The sequence below is a fragment of the Drosophila sulfurigaster genome, chromosome X (assembly GCF_023558435.1).
Source record: "Drosophila sulfurigaster albostrigata strain 15112-1811.04 chromosome X, ASM2355843v2, whole genome shotgun sequence".
Taxonomy (NCBI): Eukaryota; Metazoa; Arthropoda; class Insecta; order Diptera; family Drosophilidae; genus Drosophila; species Drosophila sulfurigaster.
Genome location: NC_084885.1, coordinates 31,111,608 through 31,125,155, shown reverse-complemented (window position 1 = coordinate 31,125,155; position 13,548 = coordinate 31,111,608). Strand labels below are relative to the sequence as shown.

The window sequence follows — 13,548 nt, the reverse complement described above, 5'->3', positions numbered from 1 at the left end:
ATTTAAAATTCGTTCGGCTTCGTTCCGATAACAAATATTTTCAGTCTTTAACTCGACGCAGTTCTCAAACTGTTTCGAATAATCCCTGAAAATTGAAATAACTAAATTCGATTATGAAAAGGATAAAAAAAAAAACTAAAATGAAAATGTGTTTAAAATAATATTAACTGAATGAAAGTGTATTTCAATGAAGAATCGAATAAAACAAATGAACAAAATGTGCCGCATTTGACGTTATTCGTTCCAATTTTGGGATTGCCGAAAATCGATAGAGAGAGTAACTATTTTTTGTTTTTTGTTTGTTTTTTGTTTTTGTACTCTTTAGAGCAGCGGAGTTCGTGGCTTTGGCTTCTGCTTGACGAACACGGTGCGAGTCCGGGCGTAATGCGGTCCGTAGCCACGGCCAAAGCCCGGACGCAACTTAACCGGATGCGGTTCACGATGGAAACGCACCATCACCTTGGCTATGATCGAGATGACAACGTCGTGTTGTCCACTCCGATACAATGTGTCCAGATGCTCGAAATACGAATCGTAGCAAGCGCATTCGCGTTCTTTTGGCGACATCAGAAGAATTTTTGTATCGCGCTGAAAATCGGTCACAATCTGTAAATCATTCTCCATGAAGCGACAGAACGCTGGCGTCTCCGATTGCATGCAGCGAAAGAAACGATCTAACAGATCATAGCTGAATGCTCTTTGCGGCTGTCTTGGCGATTTGAATTTTGGCGGTTTCAATTGCGAGACAAAGCGACGCGACAGCGACGATAAACGTTCCATTTCACGCAGTTGCGACATCTCGTGCAGATGCCGATAATCATCGATCAGTGTGGTGCGATCGACGCCAACTGCTGACAATTCCACATCGGTCAGGTTATCCAAATTATACAGTTTCGATAGCTCACTGTCGCTCAGGCTGCAGCAGCCCGTAAACTTTAATTTATGTTTATTACAATCTATGTATGCATATTTTTGATTAGTATTATAATTAACTACCTTGTCTGCCACTTACCGTTTGGTGTGTTGCACATTGTTTTCTTGTCTATTGTTTTTGTGTGTGTGCCTATTCTATTGTCTATAGTTATCAGAATATATGTACTATTTATATATAGGAATTGTGAATTGTTTTTGACTATGGAATGAATAAATGAATCTGTTGTCGCTATGAATTTTTGTTGTGAATAACGCTGCAAAGTCGACTCGATTCGTTTTCGAATTTTGAAAGGCACTTCAAATTTAAATAAGTTGGCGCGCAGTCAAGTGCACAAGCATGCACTTATCGATAGCTTTGAACGCAGCAGCTGGCTGACTGCCATGGTATTTTTTAGCTTCTGGCGGTCATATTGTTAAATTTATCGGTGTTAAAAAAATATTTTAAAGTGCATAAAAATAATCAAAGTGTGCTATTTTTTGAAGCTTTTACTTAATTGTTTAAAATTACGCGCCATTTTATACGCGTTTTGGCAATATACTAATATACCGCTTACTAATATGAAGCTTAGCAGGTGGCAAGTATCGAAGCATCGATAGCACCGAGTATAGTCATCACGTATCGGTTTGAAAATATACTTTATTTTATTTATAATACAGTGCAGCATAACATATATGGTGGAGCTTTATTTTGTTTGTTTAAAATTACGCGCCATTTTGTACGCGTTTTGAAAATATACTAATATACCACAGGTGGCAAGTATCGAAGCTTTTGGAAAACATCGATACCATTGATAGTGCTTACGATGTGTCACCACCTGTGAACGGCAACTTAGCACAATTTTTGTTGAAATGTATTAGATTTTGTTAATTTGTTTTTATAGATTTACCTATAACAATATATTCATAGTTAATGTTAAAACCCAAACCAGTTTTATGTTATAACGGCGCAGTGCAGTGAAAGGTACTCCAAACGAGCAGTGAAACAACAAAAATGAAGATGAAAAGCAGAGGAAGAAGAAGAAGAAGCAGCGGCAGCTAGCAGCAATATCTATTTCTACATATGTCTATTTGTATTTGTGTGTGTTTTTTTTTTCTTTTCTGTTTGTTTTATCGCAATGCGCGATGTAGTCTCTTCGTCTTCGGTTACTTAAGCAAATTAGATGCAATAACAACAACGACATGACCGAGGTACGCATACGGCCGCGACAAGTGCTGATACTGATAATCGTGTTCATTGTGCTGCTTCTGATGGTCCATCGCAATGGGAAACGCACCTGCGATGGCCCCGATTACCTCCAGGCGATGTACACCCAGCAGCAGTCGGACACGTTGCCAAAAATCTACGCCATCACGCCAACGTATGCGCGTCCCGCCCAAAAGGCTGAGCTGACCAGGTAAGCATCTAACTATATGTGTTAACTATATATATTGTAATCATTTTCTTGAACACAGATTATCGCACATTTTCATGCTGGTGCCCAATCTGCACTGGATCATTGTCGAGGACAGCAACAGCACAACGCCGCTGGTCCGCAATCTCTTGTTGCGCGCTGGCCTCGAGAATCGCTTTACGCAGCTGAACATCAAGACGCCGCAAGAGTTTAAGCTGCAGGGCAAGGATCCGAATTGGATCAAGCCACGCGGCGTGGAGCAACGCAATCTGGCCCTGACCTGGCTGCGTGCCAATGCCAATGTGGATCGTCATGCTATTGTCTTCTTCATGGATGACGACAATTCGTATGCCGTTGAATTGTTTGCCGAGATGAGCAAAATCAAGCCAGGTCGTGTGGGCGTTTGGCCCGTCGGCTTGGTTGGTGGCCTGATGGTGGAACGTCCGCTGCTGGACCAGGAGAATCGGGTGGTTGGCTTCAATGCTGCCTGGCGACCGGAGAGACCGTTCCCCATTGATATGGCCGCCTTTGCCATTAGCATGGATCTGTTCATCAAGTATCCGCAGGCGGTTTTCTCCTACGAGGTGCAACGTGGCTACCAGGAGAGCGAAATACTCCGCTACCTCACCACACGGGATCAACTGCAGCCGCTGGCGAACAATTGTCGCGACGTTCTCGTTTGGCACACGCGCACCGAGAAGACCAAACTCACTGCCGAGGAGGAGCTCATACGCAAGCGGAAAAGATCTGACGAAGGCATCGAAGTTTAGCGCAGCTACTTAACTACTACTACTATATATGTATATGTGTATATGTATATATTTTAGACTCAGTGACTAGACTAGAGTCTGGCTATATAGAATTTATTGCCTTAACTACTACTACTTTGTAATATATAACTGTTTGTCCCAACTTGTTATTGTAAATGTCGCAGCATTCAAAGTTATGTAAAGTGATCTATTTTAAGCTCAATGTGTGTGTTCACAACTAATCCAGCATCCTGTTGATCCTTTCCCCTTAATTGTAAAAGGATTCAAGTATTACCTCAGTCCTTAATATCAGATAAGTCAATGCAATAAACCCAACCATTCTATCCTTGTAACATCCTTTTGTTTCCTTGAGAACTACTCGTAGCAAAGCACACCTTTTGTTGCGTCTTCGCGGGCATTTATATACTCTAAAGGAAGGTAAGTATGGATTAAATATTGTATAGTATCATTACTTCTTCTTCCAGCTAATAAATTCTTCCTAATAAAAATTTAGATTTTGTGTACGTCCGCTTTCTGCTGATTTATGTTCGCCTGGTATTTCATTTGGTTCAAGTAGAAATTTTCAAGGCAAATCACGTCGAAATTACGGGTCACCAAATGCGCTTGTTGTTGTAATTATTGATGTTGTAATTTTAGTTGTTGTAGTAGTTGTTGTTGATGTTGTTGTGATTACTGTTGTTGTTGTTGGTGGACACTTGAAACCACCGAAAAAAGCCAAAAAGTACCACGTCACCAGCTGAAATACCAGGCGAACAGAATTCAGCAGCAAGTAGCTGCACTAAGTGTGGGCTCAGTGGCGCCATCTATGTGATGTGGTTGAAACCAAGCTTTAAAATGACTCATCATTTGGACTGAGTGAAAATTTCCAAAATAATCTCGTCGAAATTCAGGTCACAAAATGAGCTTGTTGTTGTTGTAATTATTGTTGTTGTAGTAGTTGTTGTTGGAATCACCTATGTTGTTGTTGTTGTTGTGATTACTTATGTTGTTGTTGTTGTTGTTGGTCACTAGAAGCGATCGCGAATGGCTAAAAAGTACCACGTAAGCAGCTGAAATACCAGGCGAACAGAATTGAGCAGCAAGTAGCTGCACTAAGAGCAGGCTCAGTGGCGCCATCTATGGGAAGCCGATGGAACCTATAAATTACTCATATTTTGGTCTGAGTGGAAGTTTCTAAGGGAATTTCGTCGAAATTTCGAGTCACAAAATGAGCTTGTTGTTGTTGTAGTTATTAAAGTTGTTGTAGTTGTAGTTGTTGTTGTTGTAGTTGCTGTTGTTGTTGTGATTGCTCATGTTGTTGTTGTTGGTCACTAGCAGCAGCCGGGGATGGCTAAAAAGTACCACGTGAGCAGCTGAAATACCAGGCGAACAGAATTGAGCAGCAAGTAACTGCACTAAGAGCGGGCTCAGTGGCGCCATCTACTGTAAGCCATTGGAACCAAGCTTCAAAGATCGCACCCCAAAAGTATGCCACTCAAATTTATTGCTGCACCTTGCAATGACGAATTAAATCGACTCATCCTAAAAGTATGCCACACAAATTTATTTAAATATTTGCAGTGACGAATTAAATTGAATTAAAAGTATGACACACAAATTGTTTGCTGCAGCTTGCTTTTTATACCCGCTACCCATAGGGTAGAAGGGTATTATAACTTTGTGCCGGCAGGAAATGTATGTAACAGGTAGAAGGAGGCATCTCCGACCCTATAAAGTATATATATTCTTGATCAGCGTCAACAGCCGAGACGATATAGCCATGTCCGTCTGTCCGTCTGTGTGTCTGTCCGTCTGTCCGTCTGTCCGTATGAACACCTAGATCTCAGAGACTATAAGAGATAGAGCAATAAATTTTTTTTCGACAGCATTTGTTATGTTTGCACGCAGATCAAGTTTGTTTCAAATTTTTTGCCACGCCCACTTCCGCCCCCGCAAATCAAAAAAATCGAATAACAAGCGTAAATTTAAAGCTAGAGCTGTGAATTTTGGTATATACTATAATTACTATAGTAGTTATGATTCCTGAAAATTTGGTTGAGATCAGATAAAAATTGTGGAAGTTATTAAAGAAATACTTTTGTATGGGCAAAAACGCCTACTTACTAGGGCTCTTAGTTGCTTTGGCCGACAATCTGGTACATTGTGCCGTCTATGGTATATTTTGAATGGTGTGCTGTATCGATATACCAAACATATCATTTGGTATATTTTTAGTATTTTTTATTAGTATTTTCGGTATATTTTGAAAATAATACCGCAATTTTTTGCCCTTATTAAAAATGGGTAGCTGGTATCTCACAGTCGAGCACACTCGACTGTAACTTTCTTACTTGTTAAATTTGAAATGAAATTAAACACAATGGTGAATTTTTTTTCAGTTTTGATAAATACGACTTTATTTTCCAACGATTCATGTTCGCTGTTTATTTATATTGTTCTTTTTTTGTCAATGTTTTCCCTTTTGAATGAATTATAAAAAGCTACACGTTTGATGATCTTTTATGAATTGTTCGTTCACGTTTCATGGCCATATTTAATATGCTGCGCTCCAAAAGCAGTCCTCAAATTTCATCATATACATAATTACATATCATTTGTTATGGTGTAGCTCCTTATTCATTTTGATAGTTTTCTTTAGTAATTCTTATATTAACACACAAAAAAATGTTTTCTTTAACTTTTTTGGTTTTTTCTGTTTATTTTTTTTTTTTTTGGGTTTTATAGTTTTCTTGTTTTGAATGTTTTGTTTTTCGTATAATATTTTGTATATTATTTATTTATTTAAATAGTAGGTAAAAAAGCTCTGACAAGGCGCTTGACTTAACTGGCAACAGAAGCTACAAAAGCTTTTGGCAAAGATCTACAACTCAAGGACGAAACCAAGGACGATAAATAATGGAGACAACTCAAAAAAAAGAAGAAGAAGAACAGCTATCCTCGAAATTCCGAGGCTTTTATATCCATGCAGATTTTGAGCTGAAATTTGGATGAATTCGAGTGAATTTGAATTAAATGCCGATTCGATATGCTTCGTATGAGATAAAGACAAAAGCAATTGCAGATTGGAAAGAGAGAGAGAGAGAGATTAACAGACGGACTCTCTGCAGGGATATAATTCAATATATATATATATTGGATGTTGTGTATATATAAGTTGTTTATAGTTTTTCATTTGGTTTTTATTCGTGTAGACAAAAAAAAAAAGAACTTACTTACACAATAATTACATATACATATTTTATTATTTAAATAATTTTTGATTTCTTACTTACAACTTGGTATTTGTTTTTGTTTTTCTTGTTTTTTTTTATACATACACATATAAAATCTAATAAAAAAAAAAACGACACGGGAGAAAATACTTTAAAAATATATCATTGAGTACATAATTTCAATTTGTGTTTGTTTTTTGTTTGTCATGAAATGGAACTAAAATTATATATAAAGTGAAATGAAAATAAAAGTACAATTGTTTTGGCATTTTCATAGTTGTTGTTGTTTTTGGGTATTTCGATAGTAGTTGCATAACTATCGATGTTATCTTTGGCGTACTATCGATAACATTGATAATTGTGCAACTCTTGATACACACACATAAGAATTTGTTGAATACACATTCATATATTATTATTATATTGTTATCAACTTCAATTTCAATTTCAATATCAATTTCATTTTCAATTTCAATCTAAACCATGTACATTGAGCATTTCGATTACAACTATCGTTAGATTAGATAACTATTTATTCGTACTGCGCATTAAGTATATCAATTTACCAAATAGGAAACCAAATCTAAATCATGTGATGCTGTGTGTGTGTGTGTTTTGCAAAAGTCTTTTCTTTCAGTGTATTTAAGTACATACTACGAAATGTGAGACAGACAGAGAGAGAGAGAGAGAGAGAGAAAGAGGGGAAAAGTATAATCGATGATGTAAGAAAACTTAATGTTACAACTTATTTATGGCATGTTTAAGTTAGTTAAACTAATGTTTAGTTGATTCTCTCTTAAATTTTGCTCTCGTTTTGTTTTTAAATGCTAAATAAATGTATTAATTTTTGTTGTTGTTCATTTTGTTTTCATTCATGTTGTAAGGCATTAATAATTTAAGTTTAAGTTTAATGTTCAACTTAACCTACATGTTTGCTTGAGCGATAGAGAGAGACAGACAGACAGAAAGAGAGAGAGAGAGAGAGAGGGAAAAGTGAAACTCAAATAAGCTTTGCAGTGAACAGAGGAGTCAAGCAACATGGACATATGAGTGTGTGTGTGTGTTTGTGATTTTTGTTGTTGTTGTTGCTTAAAAATACTCTATTTAGTTTAATATGTTTATCGTATCGTAATATAGTTAGACAAAACTAAAGAAAACAGAAAAAACTGAACTCAGATGCCAATCGAAATCGGTTTACATACATATTATATATATATATACTATATATCATTATTATGTGCTGTTCCCAGCAGCTTTTGGCTTTGGTTTTCCACTTTCCACTTTCCGCTCTTAGAAGTAGATTTCTTTTCTCTTTTGCTTTTTTTTGGGGTACATCATCTTCCATGTGGTTTTGCATCATCAATTCATTTTCTTATATATTTTCTTTGTTATTGTTTTTAGTTTTGTTTCATTTTTGTTCAATACTATTCTCAGTTGCAAGTTTTGTGCACATCGTTTCGTTCTTTCGTACTCCAACAAAAAAATTCAGCTTACACCGCCGAATTTTTGCCAATTATTTCGCCGCTGCGCGAATGCACGAAACGTCCATCAAACTCGATGGTTGAGTTCTGTTTAATGCTGCCGGTGGGAGTGCGCAGTGGCTCCTTTTCGTCCCTGCGAATATAAGTGAGAGAAATGTTTAAAATAGTGTTGCAAAATGGCTGCGAGGATGCGGCTTAGAGTCCGAATTAGAGGCAAACATATCAAGCTAATTGCTACAACACTCAAGGCAAAGCTAGAGCATAGAAAAGATAATTGCTACGGCACTCAAGCTTAAGCTAGAGCATATGCAAGCTAATTGCTACAACACTCGAAGCTAAGCTAGAGTATGTAAAAGTTAACTGCTACAACACTCAAGGCTAAGCTAGAGCATAGAAAAGATAATTGCTACAGCACTCAAGGCTAAGCTAGAGCATAGAAAAGATAATTGCTACGGCACTCAAGCTTAAGCTAGATCATATCAAAGTTAACTGCTACAACACTCAAGCTTAAGCGAGAGCAGAGAAAAGCAGCACTCAAGCTTAAGCGAGAGCAAATGCAAGCTAATTGCTACAACACTCAAAGCTAAGCTAGAGTATGTAAAAGTTAACTGCTGCAACACTCAAGCTTAAGCAAAATCATATAAAAGTTAACTGCTACAACACTCAAAGCTAAGCTTGAGTGCATCGAAAGCAAAGAAAAGCAATTGCTACTTACCGCTGGAGAGGAACAACTGCTTGCTTTCTTTAGAGTTGGACAGCAAGCAGTTAACCCTCTGCCGACTCTAAGGACAACAAGCAGTTGACCCTCTGTGATGCGAAAACAAAAGAGAGAGAGAGAGAGAGCAAGCTACATACATGCTGTGCTGTGATGATCAAGGACTATGAATAGTGTTGGAAAACGAAAGGAAATGATAAAGGCAAACAACTACAAGAGAAAGATAGTGAGCGAGAGAGAGAGAGAGCAGGAAGAGGAGCAAAGAGAGAGAGAGCGAGCGAGAGATTTAGGCTGATATATATAGGAGGAATGTACGTACAATGGCGATGTCACTGGTGAGCCGCCGAGCTTAACTGGCGGCGGCAGTGGTAACGGTGATGGTGGCGGCTCCTTAACCAGCTGTCCACTGCAATAAGGTAGCGGGAAACGCCAACCGTAAAGACTGCTTGGTTAGATGGTAATTTGGTTGATTTTGGTTTTTGTTTTTCATTTTTCATTTTTGAATTTTGATTTTTTTTTGATTTTACAATTTTTTTTTTTTGGATTTTGTGTTGTGGATGTTGGATGTTGGATATTCGGATACGAGTTAAGAGAATCGAGAGAGAGTATAGATAGTATATGGAGTTGGTAAATGTGATGAAGACAATGATAAGAGGCATTGATTTTGAATGTGAATGTGAATGAGTGTTTGAATGTGAATGTGAATGAGTATCGTGATGCGTGGTAAATAAGGTGACACAAATGATAGATGTATGAATATGTATATAAAGTTGACACACAAATACAAATATTAACATTAAAGTAACATCAAAAATTATTCTTTGTAGTTTTTGCAGCCAGTACGAAAAGTTTTACGAAGGCACTTGGCAAAAGAGAGAGAGAAGCTAGACTTCAAGAAAGAGCAACAGGTAGCTGGCTGCATACTTATCGATATTTCTATCGATATATTTTTTGTTCAACTACAGCTGACTTCAAGTCGGATTCCACAACGTTTGATGAGTGATTAAAATGAATTACTATCGATTTTTAATTACTAAAATGAGTATGAAGAGAAAAGGCTTCTAAATTGATATCGATATCGATATCGATTAGTGGTTAACTACAGTGGAATTCGACTAAAGCAGACACGCACACAAACAACAAAGGAAAAACAGTGTTGGCTAATGAAAATATCGAAACATATCTCGAAATAAGCTTAAAGTGTTCTTTGTCGGGGTTTTTTGTGGGAAACCAAAAGTACAAAAATATAAAAGAGTGTGGAGTTTGGATCTGTATCGTGTTTTTTTATGTGTACAAACAATTAATATTGCACTAAAAATGAAATAAACTTAAAGTGGAATTCAGTGTTTTGGCATGAGATAGAAGTTGTGGCAAGTTTTTTCATCTTCGATTTTCGATTTACGATATTTCAATTTGGAGTTTTCGATTTTTCGTGTTCATTTTCAATTTGGAGTTTTCGATTTTCCAATTTTCGTGTTATTTTTTTAATTTCAATTTAGAATTTTCTGTTTTCGATTTTATGTGTTAATTATTCAATTTCAATTTGGAATTTTCGATTTTTCGTTATTATTTTAAATCTAATTTTAGAGTTTTCGATTTTCCAATTTTTAATTTTAAATTTCAATTTAGAATTTTCGATTTTTCTATTTTTTGCGTTAATTTTAAATTTCAATTTAGAATTTTCGATTCTCCAATTTTTCGTGTTAATTTTCAAATTCAATTTGGAGTTTTCGATTTTCGATCTTTTGTGTTAATTTTCAATTCGTAGTTAAATTTAGTTTGCTTAGACGAATATCAAAGAGTTTCGATTGAACAACAAAGATTTTGGACGCGCATAAACCCAATTGTACTCGAAGTCCGGATGTTGAGAATTTTGGCTTTGGTAATTTTCGAATTTTCAAATTTTTAAGTTCGATTTTTGTTTTTTGTAGCGGTGCAAATCGAAAGGAGGTTGAAATAAATGAAACAAAAGAAAAAAGGAAAGATGTAGAAACTTTAGGATTTTCATTTCATTTCATTTTTTTTAGTGCAATATTCATTGGGGTAACTCAGAGAAGTAATTCGAAATTTTTGGGAATCTAAAAACTTGTTGCTTACCTGCCGAGTTTCGCCTCGTCATCGATCTCTGATGGCGATCGCTTGGCCTTGCGGCACATGGCGGCCATGACACCCATGTGTACCGTTATGCAGCAAAGCAGATCCACGATGAAAAGAAGAAGCATGACGCCTCCAACGGCGATGCCCACAATGGCGGCCGATGAGAGAACTGGACGATCAGCGACTTGGATGACATCGATACCTAAAGTTGATGTTGTTGTTGTTGTTGTTGTGAGTGAGTGCAAGATCGGGCAGAATGTGTGAGAGAGAGAGAAAGAGAGAGAGAGAGAGAGAGAGGGGGGTAGGTGCGAAGAGTTGGGAAGGGTGGCAATTGATTAGTAAATTGTCATTCAAATCTTGCATAATTAATAGATCGATTATATAGTAGATATATATATAGAGAGTATATATTTAACTGTATACTAAGATAAGTACTTCAACTATATAGCATACTTTTGCACTTTTTTGAATGCATTCCGCGCTCTTCCACATGGAATACACCCAAGTTAGTGGAACTAACTCAAGATCGCTACGATCCATAAATATATTTTATATAGTATATATTATAACTCGAGTTGCCTTAAATGTTTTTTTGTTTTTTTTCGGGGTATATTACGAAATCTGTAACTGTTTGTTGTTCATTGAGTCTTTTGGAGTTTATTTGTACAAACATATTTTACATTTTTGTGTGTGTATTTTGGAGAGAAATTCAAAAAATAATAAAAGAGAAATATAAGATTTGTTTAGCTAGCAAAGTGTTTCGGCAAGCCGAGCATTTTTTATACGTTTGCTGAGGAAATATTTTTAATTTTTTCATAGAAGATAGATAATTATAGAGTGCGGACTTAAGCCGATTATTATTAAATCACATGCAATTCATTTTCCACCTCAGCAAGCGCATCGAAATTTGAGTCAAGTTTTGAGAAAACAAGCAAAATAATAAGTTCATACAGTAAAGCGAAAAAAAAAGTCAGTATATAAAATATTAATGTACACCAATTGTTGCCATAATCGAATTAATAAGCATTTTCGATAACTTATCGATAACAAATTGTTAAGAAAAATCAACACAAAAAATTCAAAGTCAAATTCAAATAAAACATGCAGCCTTCTTTTGTTGGGAAGCGGGATCGAGAGAGAGAAATCTTTATATATAAGAGAGAGTTGGGGAAAGTGAGAGACAGAGAGAGAGACAGAGAGAGAGAGAGAGAGTGAGAAAGCGCACTGAGAATTTGTTTTGCTAAAATTACAAGTAAATAAGCCAATAAGCCAAACAAGAAAAATTTACAAGCAAAAGCATTTCAACTTAGGAATTGATTTCAAGTACAAGTGTGGAGAATACTAATAAGCGTTTTGTGTGTGAACGATAACGATAACGATAACCATAACGATAACGATAACACTTAAGATAGAATTCATAAAGTACAAATACAAATACAAAATTGATCGGTGCGCTTCGTTTACCAATTTGCAAAAGAATTCGAACAGAATTGATTTTTAGTTACAAAACGATTTATCGATTATCGAAAATATTATTATAATAATTATAAGTATTTAATTGTAATTATATGTATATTTAAATTATTGTTTTGCTTTTTTTGGTTTTTCGTTTGGTTTCTTTAAATAATTGTAAGTATTTTGTTAGTGACGTTTGTAGTCGATGCATTAGTGATGTGGTTGCTGTTAGTCGATAGATATCGATATGCATTGAGTGTATTAATATCGATTAATTGTGTGTTTGTGTGTGTGTGTGTATTCTCTAGATATTATATTATTTAACAAACTAATTTGTTGCATATTATCCATATTACCTGTTGGCAGCTGTGCGACGTCTTTACTTTAAATTCTCTTGTTTTTATATTAGTTTCGATACATCGATACATTTATCGATTACACACACAGCCACACACACTCGCACACATTGAAGAGACGAGCTTTGATTTTGTTAAAGTTGTTTCTTTATTACCCAAAATGAACTGCTTACTTCTTAAGAATTATTCTTTTCGCTTTTTTTTTGTTTTGTTATCGATTTGTTTTTCATTTCTTTTTATAAGATTGCTTACAACATTTATGACACTTATGCGGTTTTAGTTTATTTTTTCGTGTAGTTGTGTATTACGGATGTGATGTGTGTGTGTGTGTGTTCACAATTTATTGCGAATATATATTTAGTTACGTTTTCTCATGCTTATTATCGAGCTTGGCTTTCCATGCGTGTCAAACACATTTACACATGTAGGTGAACTGCTTGCTCGACTGCTTGACAGCTGATAATCGTGGCATAAAACTTATGTACAGTTGCTGATACGATAAACTGCTTGCTCAACTGCTTGACAGCCTTTCTCGGCGATTCTCAATATTATATGTAGTGCTGGCCAGTCATTTCTCTAGATGTATTTATTATAATTCTTATACCATTTCATTAAAACTATTATTTTTTTCGTCTCGTATTTAACTAGTGTATTTATGCCTCACAAAGCTAGTTAAAAAAAAAAATTGAATGAACAACAATAAATCGATCTGCTCAGCAACGTTAGGCGGGCTGAATTATTTTCACTAACTATATATTGTATTTATATAACTTTTGTATATTATAAGTTATAAATGGAATTATGTTTTTACGTTTATCGATAGATATCGTTATACTCGCATATACATATATATGTATACATATATATTTAGCTAGAAAAAGTTGTTTCGTTTACTAAAAATTGTATACAGGAATAATTTGTCTAAGTTGAACTTGTTTTTATATATATATATATATATGTATGTATATGTATATGTATGTGTAGTTCAATGAGCACATTCTTTAAGCTTAATACACCATGTGAAACAAATTCGTTAGTTGGAAACATCATTTTTCTTTTCGTTAGGTGGAAGGGGGGATAGGAGAAAGGAATTGCTATATATGTTAGTCCAGTGTAGTCATTGATTTATTTGATATTA

General features: G+C 35.6%; 3 protein-coding genes across 8 annotated transcripts in view; 1 reads left to right on the top strand and 2 right to left on the bottom strand.

Annotated features, from left to right (window-relative positions):
• Window positions 1-158: 158 nt before the first annotated feature.
• On the bottom strand, window positions 159-1,181 carry LOC133849058 (uncharacterized). Its single transcript, XM_062284903.1, has 2 exons — window positions 1,013-1,181; window positions 159-956 (listed from the first exon to the last, which is right to left on the bottom strand). The coding sequence occupies exons 1-2, from the start codon at window positions 1,029-1,031 to the stop codon at window positions 322-324; spliced, it is 654 nt and encodes a 217-aa protein (XP_062140887.1). The 5' UTR covers window positions 1,032-1,181; the 3' UTR covers window positions 159-321.
• Window positions 1,182-1,728: 547 nt separating this feature from the next.
• Window positions 1,729-3,426, top strand: LOC133848309 (galactosylgalactosylxylosylprotein 3-beta-glucuronosyltransferase I). The gene is made up of 3 exons (XM_062283807.1): window positions 1,729-1,894; window positions 2,062-2,327; window positions 2,386-3,426. The coding sequence occupies exons 2-3, from the start codon at window positions 2,113-2,115 to the stop codon at window positions 3,092-3,094; spliced, it is 924 nt and encodes a 307-aa protein (XP_062139791.1). The 5' UTR covers window positions 1,729-1,894; window positions 2,062-2,112; the 3' UTR covers window positions 3,095-3,426.
• A 2,325-nt stretch (window positions 3,427-5,751) lies between these two features.
• Window positions 5,752-13,548, bottom strand: part of LOC133847186 (fasciclin-2) — a 114,553-nt gene continuing 106,756 nt past the window's right edge. For 2 of the 6 annotated variants that reach the window (XM_062282045.1, XM_062282047.1), the window contains 3 exons: window positions 10,600-10,801; window positions 8,822-8,944; window positions 5,752-7,920 (listed from right to left, as the gene is read on the bottom strand). In XM_062282045.1, coding sequence (XP_062138029.1) covers window positions 7,797-7,920; window positions 8,822-8,944; window positions 10,600-10,801 — 449 coding nt within the window. In that variant the 3' untranslated portion in view covers window positions 5,752-7,796. The remainder of the gene's footprint in view (window positions 7,921-8,821; window positions 8,945-10,599; window positions 10,802-13,548) is intronic. The other 4 variants (XM_062282046.1, XM_062282048.1, XM_062282049.1 and 1 more) reach the window with 2 other exon arrangements.